The sequence below is a fragment of the Colobus angolensis genome, unplaced genomic scaffold, assembly GCF_000951035.1.
Source record: "Colobus angolensis palliatus isolate OR3802 unplaced genomic scaffold, Cang.pa_1.0 Scaffold214, whole genome shotgun sequence".
In the NCBI taxonomy this organism is placed as follows: domain Eukaryota; kingdom Metazoa; phylum Chordata; class Mammalia; order Primates; family Cercopithecidae; genus Colobus; species Colobus angolensis.
In genome coordinates this window covers 11,034-24,013 of record NW_012115311.1, presented here as the reverse complement: position 1 = coordinate 24,013, position 12,980 = coordinate 11,034, and the positions used below count along the sequence as shown (strand labels likewise).

The following is a 12,980-nucleotide window of genomic DNA, read 5'->3' as shown; positions in this document are numbered from 1 at the left end:
ACAACTACATTGCAGTTTGGCACATTTAAGTTTCCAAAGTGAATTATTTTATTCCATAAAAGAATATAAAAAAGCAACATACATAATTAAAGAGTTGGAAGTAGATTTCATGAGGAAAGATGGAAGGGGCACATAAAGCCTGAGCAGTTGGCAACTTCAGGTATAGCAAAGCTAGTGTTAAGAAGGCACATAATACCAAATATAAAAGGATTAGCTGGGCATGGTGGTGCATGCCTGTAGTCCTATCTACTTGGGAGGCTGAGGTGGGAGGATCACTTCAGTGCAGGATTTGAAGGCTACAGTGAGCTTTGATTGTGTCAGTGCAGTCCAGCCTGGGTGACAGGTGAGACTCTATCTCCAAAAATAAAAAGACACACAATTATTTATGATTAGACTGTAATAAACATCAAATTGTATCACCTGAATTATAATAATGCAATAAAAATTGATACAGCACCATAAAAATTTTCACTTGTCCTGCTTTCCAATAAAGGCTTCACGCTGCCTATGAATTTTTATTTCAATGAAAGCAGTTCAGGATTAATCACTAATTATACAACAGTAAGTCCTGCTATAGAGCAGTTGAAATCAATTTGTTGTAAAGAACTTTAGGTTAGACATAAGAATTTTCTAACAAAAGGTTGTTGGACATTAAAAATGACCAGAGAAGTTTGCAGAATTTCCATCATTGCAGCATAAAAAGAATCTGAGTTACAATGAAAAACTGGCAATCTTAACTAGTTTACATGTGATACTTATTAGAGATGCCATGCTGAATTCTTTCAGTGATATACAGACCCTGATACTCTTCATTTTAGTAAACATTTTGCCATTTTATGCTACTGGGCAAGGTTAAATACAAGTGCAATTAAGGAGAGTCCATTTTTTCCCAATTTGTTGGTTGATATTTTCCTAATATTTTCTAAGGTCAGTCGGTCGTTATCATTATTCCCATTTTGGTGGTTTGCTAGTCAGTGACTATTTTGTTGACACATGTCTCCATTTTTGACTTTTCATTTCACTTTTCATCTTGGACCACACTTACACAAAAAAATATACATTGCAGAAGAAATCCGTAAATGTGTATGTGCTTTCTTTGCCTGCTAAGAAGAATTGTGATTATAACATTTACTGAGCTTGACTGCATGGCAGAGACTGTACTAAATGTTTTACCTGGATTAGCTCATGGATCCACAGCTGATGCTGCAGAATTACTGTGAGTTACTGCTCTGTCCCTTCTTAGCAGAGGACAGACATGCTTAGGGAGCTCAGGAAATGTGTCCACAGCCAGACAGGTAAGAAGGGATGTTGTTGGGATTCAGGGTGGGTCAGTGTGACTCCAAAGTTGTTTTTTGTTGTTGTTGTTGTTGCGACAGTCTCGCTCTGTTACCCAGGCTGGAGTGCAGTGGCACAATCTCGGCTCACTGCAACCTCCACCTCCTGAGTTCAAGTGATCCTCCTGCCTCAGCTTCCTGAATAGCAGGGACTACAGGTGTGTGCTACCATACCTGGCTAATATATATATATATGTATTTTAGTTGAGATGTGGTTTCATTATATTGGCCAGGCTGGTCTTGAACTCCTGACTTCAGACGATCTGCCCACCTCAGCCTCCCAAAGTGCTGGGATTACAGGGGTGAGCCACCGCACCTGGCCTGACTCCAAAGTTTAGAGACAGAGTTAGATTGTGCTTTTATATTAGTGATTTCCAATTGAGAATTAACAGCTCCCTCTAGTTCACTTCTCTTTAGAAACTTCTTTCATTAAGTTCTAACATTGTTGGGCGGAACAATAAAATATCTTTAGACACTAGGTCTCAAACTTGGCCACACTTTGGAATTACCTGAGAGTTTCCAAAAACATACTGGGCCTCAAACTCCTCATCTCAAGTGATCTGCCTGCCTTGGTCTCCCAGAGTGCTGTGATTACAGGCATGAACCACTGCACCCAGCCCCCCAAAATACTGGGATCTCACCCTCAGATGTTCTGTGTTCATGGAGTGTAGCATAGACCTGGGGATTTTTTAAAAACTCCAAATGTTCCTATTTTCGAGTAATGCAAATTTTTGAATTCTAAATTCTCATCTTTCTGTTAGTAAAAAATTAAGTAACGTTTTTATTACAGAAGTAGTGCATATTTGATTTAGACATTACAGAAAGGCTGGGCTTGGTGGCTTACACCTGTTGATCCCGGCACTTTCAGAGGCTGAGGCTAGAGGATGGCTTTAAGCCAGGAGTTTGAGAGCAGCCTGGGCAACATAGGGAGACCTTGTCACTACAAAGCTAAACATAAATTAGCTGGGTGTGGTGGCACATACCTCTGGTCCCAGCTACTCAGGAGACTGAGGTGGGAGTATCGCTTGAGCACAGGAGGTCAAGGCTGCAATGAGGTGTGATCGAGCCACTGTACTCCAGCCTGGGAAGCAGAGCAAGACCCTATCTCAAAAAACAAAACAAAACCACAGACAAAAAAAAAAATTATGATTAAAATTATCTGTCATTCCTTCACTGAAAGATAGCAGTGCAGTATTTATAGTATGGGTTTTAATATGCAGTATCTATGTATGGGGTGTTTTTTTTTTTTTTTTTTTAGCCTGCACACCTTTATATATTTGACATCTTAACTACAATGTTACTCTTCTATAGATTTTTCTATTTAATGCCAAATTTTTTTTGTCTGTTTTATGCACTTATATGCATTGTCAGACTGAGAAATTTTTGACTCTTACATAATAGTGTCGTTGGCTCAATCCTTACAGGTCAGTAACTCCCAAGGTGGGGCAATATTTCTACTAATGGAGAGTTTGTATATTATTTGAGTTAGCACTTAGGGAACTGATTTAGATGTCTGTCCTTTGGACCCCATCTTCTCTAGTACTTTTTCAGGCAAGGTAATCCTTGGTTTACTTCTTCTCTTCCTTGTACCCTCTTTAAAGCAAATCCCACGTGGTTTTTATCCCTGGCCCTGGCAGGCAGTACATGCTCAATAAATGCTTAAATGGATGAACAGACAGGCAGATGTACCCCAGAATCTGATGTGGGACTGGTGGTTATAGTTTGAAAAAATTACTGCAGTTAAGTTCAGATATGTCTGAAAAAAATGATTGGTAAATATGATGGTGGTAGGAGAGGCAGTTAGAGTGGGGTTGAGGTAAGCACAAGGACGCGGAGACATTTTAGGACAGGTGAGCTTCAGCTCTTCCAGGAAAAGTAAAACGTCTTCTAGTTCCAGAAACGTCCTGGACCTGTCCTCCCTACCAGGCCTGTTTTTCGCTGGTGAATAACCCCTCCCCCAAGTATGGTAGAGGGATTGCGTTCTATCCTTCCATCTCCCCTATCCTACTCACTTGTAGGACATCTTATTCTCAAAACAAGGACATAATAATACATTTTGGAGTTTGCTCCTCCCCGGGTATCTTCCTAATAAAGATTTCGATGAGAAGCTGCTGCAGTGTAATGCATTTCAGCTGGGGATAACCAGAGCCTGTCGGTCAACAGCTGAATCTGTCCCATCCTTTCCTAGGAAGGTCTGGGATGAGGAAGAATTTAAATAAAAGGTGGGAGGGGACTAGAGCATTGAAGGACTGCCGAGGGATTACCCCAGGAAGGAAAAGGTCCATCTGGGAGGTGTTAGCCAGTTTGTTGGTAAGCCAGGCTCGTCTAGTAAGCCCAGACAACTCTGGGCTGCTCACTGAGGTATTTGTGGCACTGTGGCCACAGAGCCAGTATGATTTCTTTTTCATACTGACTTCTTATAATGTCACTTTATAATCAGTAGATTTCTTAATCACAAGGGCTATATAAATCAAAATAACTTTACAATTTTTTTTGCCTCTGGAAAACTTAACTGTATTAAATGTGTTATGATCTTTCCTTGCTTATTACTGTTCACTTTAAAACAAGTTTTTATTGAAAAGAAGAAATTGCAAATGTGTACATTTTACTTTGTTAGTATATATAAGCACACATGATTTATATTGCTGAAATCATTTAGAATTGAGGCATTTGTGTAATTCCAAATATGCAAAGAAAAATTAGAAGCTATTCTTTATCCTTCTTTCTCCCCTTTTTCTTGAATTTACAATGACTTTACAAGACATTTAATGTAAAGGCACTAAAGACAGTTAAAACCATTAGTCATCATGCTTTACTTAGAATTCAGCAAAGAACAAAGTTAAAGAACAAAATAGCAAGCCTGGTTTATTTGTCTGAATAATGCTTGTCTCATGATACTTTATCTCATATAAGGGAAGGAGAGGGAATCCTTAGAGTTACATCATATAAGGTAGCAAAAAATAAATACAATAAATGCTAGAGACAATATTTATTCAGAAAACATCAGCGAGTCCAATGAAACTTGGAGACTCGGCAATGCTGTGCCAGTCATTAGAGCCAGGAGTGTATTATGATTTAATGGTACCTCTCTGCTGCATCTCATGAGCTGTCCTAGAAAAACATTTTGAAGCAATAAAGCATCCATTTGGCTCTTAAGTAATGAGAGGCATTGTTCTTTGCATTAACTATTTATTCAGGAAGAGAAGTGACCAACTGTTAATAAGCTTTATCCAAAGAGGGTCCTGGAAAACAAGAAAATGCAAAAGTGAGGTTCTCTTCAATTTCATATGCAATTAACAAATATCCAGAGCTGACTGATTGGTGCTCCTCTTCCATGTGACTTTTGGCTGGCTGTATTTAAGGGTGAGTGCCTGTTAGATGTATTTAAAGCTTCTGGGTTTAAGGAAGGACTCTGTAGCCTGAACCCATGACAAATGAGAGACGGCAGTGACTCGTGAGTAGCTAAGACTGGATTGATCTCTCTATTGTTTTGAATAATGGACTTATTTTCTAAGATGAATAGTAACGACTTAGGCTTACTAGTTTACTCCTTTTGGGAAGGATTCATTTTTTCTTTTTGTTTGTTTTAGAAGATTATTGCTTTTTCATTACTTGTGAAATCTGCTCAATAATCCGATGTAACGTTTAGACTTATCACTTGATCAAGAGGCTTTTAACTTGAGAAAAATTCTTATTTGCTATATAAATAGATGTGTGCTTTATTCTTTGGAAATAGTTTCCAGATAGGAATGCAACGTTTTTCTCTTGTTCTGCAAGTAAATAAATGATCTCTTCTTGACAGTAAATGTGTAGGATTTAGTAACTTCAAGATTACAGCCAGAATATTGTATTCACAAATAAATAGGGGCTTCTTTCAAGTCATTTCAGAATCTTACTTTGAAGCACTTTGATGCTATGACAGTGTGAAGTTTTCATTCCACTCGCTTTAAGGTCCTTAATGTAATTCAGTTGACTTTTTAATGACATGAAAAAAGATAAAAATCGTAATTCTTTTCTTCCCTAAAGCCAACAGAAGGATGTTTATGTTAATTCTTTGTCCCTGCTCTTACTAAATACTAGTACAGTGGAGTTCTACACAATGGGGGAAGAATCTTCATAAATCCTTAAAATAGACAGTGGAAGTGATAGGTAAACTCAATATTATTTAAATATTAACAGAATATCGTTGATACCATAATAAATCAATTAGGTGGCTGAGCGCGGTGGCTCACAGCTATAATCCCAGCACTTTGGGAGGCTGAGGTGGGCAGATCACGAGGTCAAGAGATCCAGACCATCCTGGCCAACATGGTGAAACCCTGCCTCTACTAAAAAAAAAAAAAAAAAAAAAAAAAAAAATTAAGAAACCATTTAATATTGCATTCCTTTGATTTTTAATTTAGAAATATTTTCCATATTGAAAACTAAAATAATTAAGAAATCATTTAATATTACATTTCTTTGATTTTTAATTTAAAAATATTTTCCATATTAAAAACTATGTATTCCTGCTAAGCTTACTATGAATTATTTTGAAGTATATTTAAAATCAGTTTGCAAGATATATTTCATGGAATAAGAATGCATTGTGTCTTTGGGTTTATAGCCTTAGAAAAAAGGGCTAAAGAGCCCAAGTAAGTAGCAAAAGGGTCAAAGATAGAAAAACTCCTTAGGCTTTTTCTTTCCTAGACCACATTATTTTTATCATACAGAGGACAAAAACATAAGAAATAAAGACTCAGGTTAGAAATGGAATTACCTCAGAAGATGTTAGGTTTTGCAACAATCTTTCTGTTTGGGTGTTAACAATCATTAGATTTGAATTATCCCTTTCAGATCATCACTCCATTCAGAAGGCTAATGCTGTGTGCTGAGAACAGAAAGGAGATGGAGGATTGGATCAGCTCGCTGAAGTCTGTACAGACCAGAGAACCCTACGAGGTAAAATAGCATCTTTTCTTTCGTCTCGTGTTCTTAGGAAATAAATGTTAACCAAAGGGCTAGAGCTCTACTGTGCAAACATAAGTATGTGTACACTCATTCAGCAACTTGTTTAAACCAGATTTTGAAATTCTTAGCTTAAAGCAAAGGGCTTTGGTTTTAAAAATGATGGATTTGAAAATTTGATCATGACTATATGCATTCCAAACAGTTCAGCATCTGTAGCCTTGTTCGCTGGCTTGGCAAATCTGTCCTCACATCTCTTTTCTAGGTGGCCCAGTTTAATGTGGAACATTTCTCAGGGATGCACAACTGGTACGCCTGCTCCCACGCCCGACCCACCTTCTGTAACGTGTGCAGAGAGAGTCTTTCTGGAGTCACCTCCCATGGCCTGTCCTGCGAAGGTACCGTAGCACCTGGCGTGTTTTCCACCATACTGTAGACATGCCGCCACTGGTTTCACTATAGCTTTAAATTGAGCTTGCCACACATAGGACTAGCTTGGGAAATATTTTTGCTCAGGAAAAAAATAACATAGTCATTTAAAGGAAACATAAATCAAAATACAGCATTTCATCCCCAAGAAACTAGGAACTACTGTCTAAAAAAAAAAAAAAATCTTTGGACCTTGTGTAATCATTCTGGTATTCTTTATTCTGGTTGATTATGGAGAGCAAAAGTTTTTGTGAGGACAGTATATACTCTTTGGCAGAATTTCTGATTGTTAATTATATTGGACTGTTTTAAATATTATTTTCTTTCCTTTTGTTTGTTTAATCTAAATAGGTATCATCCTTTCTAATTTCCTTAAAATTTTCTAAAAATAAGGCCTATGCTGTTGTTATTTTGTTTGTTTTGAGAAAGAATCTCACCCTGTCACCCAGCCTGGAATGCAGTGACATGATCAAGTCTCTGTGCAGCCTCAGCCTCCTGGGCTCAAACGATCCTCCTACCTCAGTCTCCCTAGTAGCTGGGACTACAGTCAAGCACCATCACACCTGGCTAATCTTTTTTTTTTTTTTTTTAAGTTTCTAGTGATGGGGGTCTCACTATGTTGCCCAGGCTGGTCTTAAACTCCTGGGCTCAAGCAGTCCTCCTGCATTGGTCTCCCAAAGTGCTGGATTAGAAGCATGAGCAGATTTATGAGTTATTTTCAGTGTGAGAGCAGTGACCACCAAAAGCAAATACATTAATAATCGCCCACAGAAAATTCATAACTTCTTTAGAGTTATTTTATTTCATACTTCAGTGATTACACTATTGTATACTACTTTTTGAACTATATATGATAATAATAATACCAGCATTTTTTCTCTAATCCAAAAATTTCTTAAGTAATTTGGAATATCGCTTATTTATAATTAAGTAATAAAGTAGTAATAGAGTCACAGCCTTAATTGATTTTAAACTATAAAATCTGTGATATGTCATTGTTTCAACTATTTAATATGATACAGCATAGCGGTTAAGAATAGAGCTCTTCAGTCAAACCCTCTTCACTTCCACCATTACAGACTATAACCAGGAGAAGTTGTTTAACTCACTTAGGCTTTCCTCTCCTCATCGATAAGATGGGGATAATAGTCATTTATGCCTCATAGAATCACTATAAAAACTAAATGAGAGAATACATACAATAAAACTACTTTTCTAGTTCAATAAATTGCAAGACGTTTGTAACTGTTCTGTAAGAAACTTATTGTGAATTTGCGTCATGGGCTTGATGCATTAAAATTCATGAAGGAGAAAATTTGGAGAAGGCATTAAAGCTTTCTTTTTAGACTTAAAGAATGATTGCAAAAGAGATCTGATTGGCCTTTATTATGACTTTAGTAATCTAAAAGGGTTCACATAGAGCTGAATAACTCCTACCAGATCTGTAATATTATATGGTATTATTTTAAAGATTTTACTAAAATCTTTATTCCAAAAATGCTAAAAAGACACCACATCTGAGACAGTCTGTGGTACCCTTCTGGTTTGAGGGTTATACATTATTAAATATGTGTATTTAAAAATTGAGTCAATAGTGGAATGACTGAATTTTTTCTAAGCATTTTAAAAGAAAAATGAAAATTACATTATTTGGTGAGAATAAGAAACTTAAAAGTCTTTATATTTGTTATATTCGGCTGGGCGCGGTGGCTCATGCCTGTAATCCCAGCACTTTGGGAGGCCGAGGCGGGTGGATCACCTGGGGTTGAGAGTTCGAGACCAGCCTGACCAACGTGGAGAAACCCCGTGTCTACTAAAAATACAAAATTAGCCAGGTGTGGTGGCACATGCCTGTAATCCCAGCTACATGGGAGACTGAGGCAGGAGAATTGCTTGAACCAGGAGTTGGAGGTTGCAGTGAGCAGAAATCGAGCCATTGCACTCCAGCCTGGGCAACAAGAGTGAAACTCCATCTCCAAAAAACCAAAACAAAACAAATAAATTTGTTATATTCTTCTATAAATAATATAATTTTCAAGACTTTTTTAAAAGTCTCAATTATCAGATTAAACCATTTTTTAATGAAAATTGTATATTAGTATTCATTTCCTTTGTTGGTAAAAATTTTTAAATCTGCAGTATCTTGCCTATTAGTATTTTCAGAACCATAGCAGAAGATTTTAAAAATCCCAAGAGTTTAATAAATATAAAAAAATTGCCTTTTTATATTTTAAGAGAATATGGTTATTCTGGATATTTTCATCATAATCAAAGTCATACTTACACTTTTGAAAACCCCCTAAAATCTGAATAAGCAGCTTGCTTAATAAAACTGAAAACATTAGATACAAGAGGCTTTAAATATTGTAAGAGATGCAAATATTATGATGTGTTCCACAGTGAATATGAATAACTTTGTATTAGCATAGAATTCAGCTTCCAATCTGTGAAGTCTTCACTACATTTACTAGCCTTTCTACCCTCATTTCCACAATAAAATGAAGCCATACTGATTGGTTTCCTAGTTGTATATTGAATAACTAAAGTTATTATTTTAAAGCTTTGCATATATAAAATATTATATGAATGAAAAATAGCAGACAGAAAAATAGAATTTAATAATCCCCTAAGTCAATTAAGAATATTAATTGTAATTTCAGGGCATAATTGTCCGTTACAGTTATTTAAACAGTAATTTAACCAAAAAAGATAAATGATAATTTAAAAAAAATCAACAGCATCAAATATGTCATCATGGGTACTTACGAATTTTGATCTTAAATGATGATTATTATTTTTTTTTGCAATGGGGGGACTCATTTTGTTGCTCAGGCTGGAGTGCAGTGGCACAATCACGGCTCATTGCAGCCTTAATTGCCCAGGCCCAAGCAATTCTCCCACCTTGGCCTCCCGAGTAGCTGGCACCACAGGCATGCAGCACCCATGCCTGGCTAATTTTTTTTATTTATTACTTGTAGAGACTAGGTCTCACCATCTTGCCCAGGCTAGTCTCAAACTCCTGGGCTCAAGCTATCCTCCCCCCTTGGCCTTCCGAAATGCGGAGATTAAACCACCACACTTAACTGATTTTTAACACTTACAGAGATTTAGTATAGTAAATACTGAATATTGTAATAAAAAATCATAATCTTATTACTTCTGCATTTTTTTTGTTTTTTTTTTTTGAGACGGAGTCTTGCTCTGTTGCCAGGCTGGAGTGCAGTGCCGCGATCTCAGCTCACTGCAACCTGTGCCTTATGGGTTCAAGTGATTCTCTTGCCTCGGCCTCCCAAATAGCTGGGACTACAGGTGCGCTCCCACCACGCCCAGCTAATTTCTGTATTTTTAGTAGAGATGAGGTTTCACCGTGTTGGCCAGGATGGTCTCAAACTCCTGACCTCAGGTGATCTGCTCACCTCGGCCTCCCAAAGTGCTGGAATTACAGGCATGAGTCACCACCTATTTTTTAAGTTCTCTCATTTTAAACAATAACTTTACAGGTCAGGGGAAGGTGCTTTATTTCGGAATAACTTGTTTGGAGAAATTTGTTAACTAACAAAATTTGGGTGCATGCTGATCACTTTCATTTCTTAGTTACCATAATTACAGTCTGATTTGTTTTATTATTAGTATTATGTTATATTAAGCAACTTGGTAATTTTTAAGGCTCATTACATGAAGCACTTTATTATTATAAAAGTGTGATTTTTTTATTTTTAGTGGGCTGTTCGGTTTTTAATGGCAAAATTTTCAAAAAGCTATGAAATTATACCATTACTCTCTTTTATGTCCTGCTTTTCCCCTTAGAAGCCAGATACTGACTGTGAATATCAAGTACTTATTTGTACTTATAAAGCATCCTGGGAAATACATCGCAGATAGTTTTAGGACTCCACTTTTGACAAAGACCACAATAGATGAAAAGGCCTAAAGATGCTAACCAATCAGTTTAAAGTTGTCACTTATGTTAGAGCAAAAGAGAATAAGTCATTGTAAAAATTTTCACCAAGCTAAGCTTCCTTCTGATGGTGCTGTGTCTTCACACTTAGGATTCATCAGCAACAAAATTCAAGTGAAGTATTATTATTATTATTATTTTGAGATGGAGTCTCACTCTGTCACCAGGCTGGAGTGCAGTGGCATGATCTCGGCTCACTGCAACCTCCACCTCCCAGGTTCAAGATATTCTCCTGCCTCAGCCTCCCGGGTAGCTGGGACTACAGACGCACACCACCACACTCAGCAAATTTTTGTATTTTTAGTAGAGATGGGGTTTCATCATATTGGCCAGACTTGTCTTGAACTCTGCAATTCAGGTGATCCACCCGCCTCGGCCTCCCAAAGTGCTGGGATTACAGGTGTGAGCCACCACGCCCAGCCTCAAGTGAAGTATTATTTTCTATTTGAAGTCTGTGTTTGAGTTACACACTCATTTATAACAAAAATGGTGGAAGGAAAAGAATTTTTCAAAGTACACAAAAGAGAAGTTAAACAAAACATTTCCAATTTGTATGAATTATCATTATTATTATTATTATTATTATTTTTTGAGACAGAGTGTTACTCTGTTTCCCAGGCTGGTGTGCAGTGGCGTGATCTCGGCTCACTGCAACCTCCGCTTCCTGGGCTCAAGCAATTCTTGTGTCTCATAAGAATCCCATGTAACTGGGATTACAGGCATGCACCATCACACCTGGCTAATTTTTAAATTTTTAGTAGAGACGGGGTTTCACATTTTTGACCAGGCTGGTCTCAAAGTCCTGACCTCAGGTGATCTGCCACCTCGGCCTCCCAGAGTGCTGGGATTACAGGCATGAGCCACTGTGCCTGGCCTAGACTAATATTTTTCAAGGATAAACCAGCTCAGTTTAACAATCCATTTGTACATAGATTAGTCATGATACCTGAAGCATTTTGAACATTTGGCTAAAGACATCTTAGTTATTTTACCTGAAACTTTTGTGTTCATGTTATATCAAATTAAGACAGTTTCAAGAGAATGGTGTGTAATACAAAATTTGTTAATGATTGACTTAGAAATCCAGAAAATCACATGAAAAGGAGATACCTTGCATTTAAATTTAGCAACACTTACCTTAGTATGTTTGCACTGAAATTATTTCTACTTTTAACTTTTTAGCTAGAAGTCGGGAACTGACTTAATATCAGTATCCACTAATATTTGAATAATTTCCTTAGAGAGATAAACGTGTTTAATAATAGTCAAATTCCGATTTTCATAAGTATGGGTAATTTTTCAGATAACCAATAGTTCACTTGTTTTTCCATATATGGGCTGCTTTTTTCCCCCTAGTTATTTCCTCCAATTTCTCTTTTATAAGTTCCTTTTGATCATGTGGCTGGGGAGATTTAGTGAAACCTATAGTGACAGCATCACTTCATCATCCCTTCTTTCTACATTTGTCATTTGGTCATCTCAACATAATACTTTCCAAAGATAGGGCCGTGTTTGTGACCCTCACCAACCTGTTTTCCATGATGCCTGGCTGTCTTGTTGGTATACTTGTACTTTACAGCCCCTCTGGATCAACTTTATCGTACTGACATTTTCAGACTTATAATCAGTATTTTATATGTATGGAAAAATGCAAATATCAGAAATGTACAGCTTGATGAATTTTTGCAAACTGAACACATTCGTATAATCAGCACCTACATTTAAAAATAGGATATCACCAGCAGACCTGCTACCAAATTGTATTTGCTTCCCTCTCTCCCTCTCTCATATGTGTGCGTTGTCTGCCTTCTACAGCAGTAATTCTTTTGCATTTATTTCTTTTCTGTTCCTCTAAGTAGCAATCTACTTATAGCTTGATAAAAGTGCTTCATAAATACATAGCCATATTTGTTTTCTAAAATACCATTACTATTGTTGCAGAATAATTTAATCTTTTAAATATATTTGTTTTCTTCTACTTCCTCCCTCCCTTTTAAAATTTTATGCTGTGATTTCCTTTAATTGTTGGTCCAAAAGTTCTTGTCCACTTAAAAGCAGTTGCTCTTTTTTTTTTTTTTCTACTTCCTCCCTCCCTTTTAAAATTTTATGCTGTGATTTCCTTTAATTGTTGGTCCAAAAGTTCTTGTCCACTTAAAGGCAGTTGCTCTTTTTTTTTTTTTTTTCTAACATCCTCTTCATCCCAAGCCTCAGCTCTGCACAGTAAATTGGCAATGGCAGGAGGAAAAATTTACATTAACTCTTACTTGACAACAGAGAACACAGGGAGAAACATACACACTCATTAGGAATTG

The 12,980-nt window shown here is 36.9% G+C and overlaps 1 protein-coding gene across 1 annotated transcript in view; it reads left to right on the top strand.

The window, feature by feature from the left end:
• LOC105512555 (diacylglycerol kinase eta) overlaps positions 1-12,980 on the top strand; it is a gene marked incomplete at its 3' end in the record, with an annotated part of 38,824 nt that overhangs the window by 17,561 nt on the left and 8,283 nt on the right. Inside the window, exons 3-5 of the mRNA XM_011943036.1 lie at positions 4,532-4,697; positions 6,171-6,275; positions 6,547-6,679. Coding sequence (XP_011798426.1) covers positions 6,195-6,275; positions 6,547-6,679 — 214 coding nt within the window. The remainder of the gene's footprint in view (positions 1-4,531; positions 4,698-6,170; positions 6,276-6,546; positions 6,680-12,980) is intronic.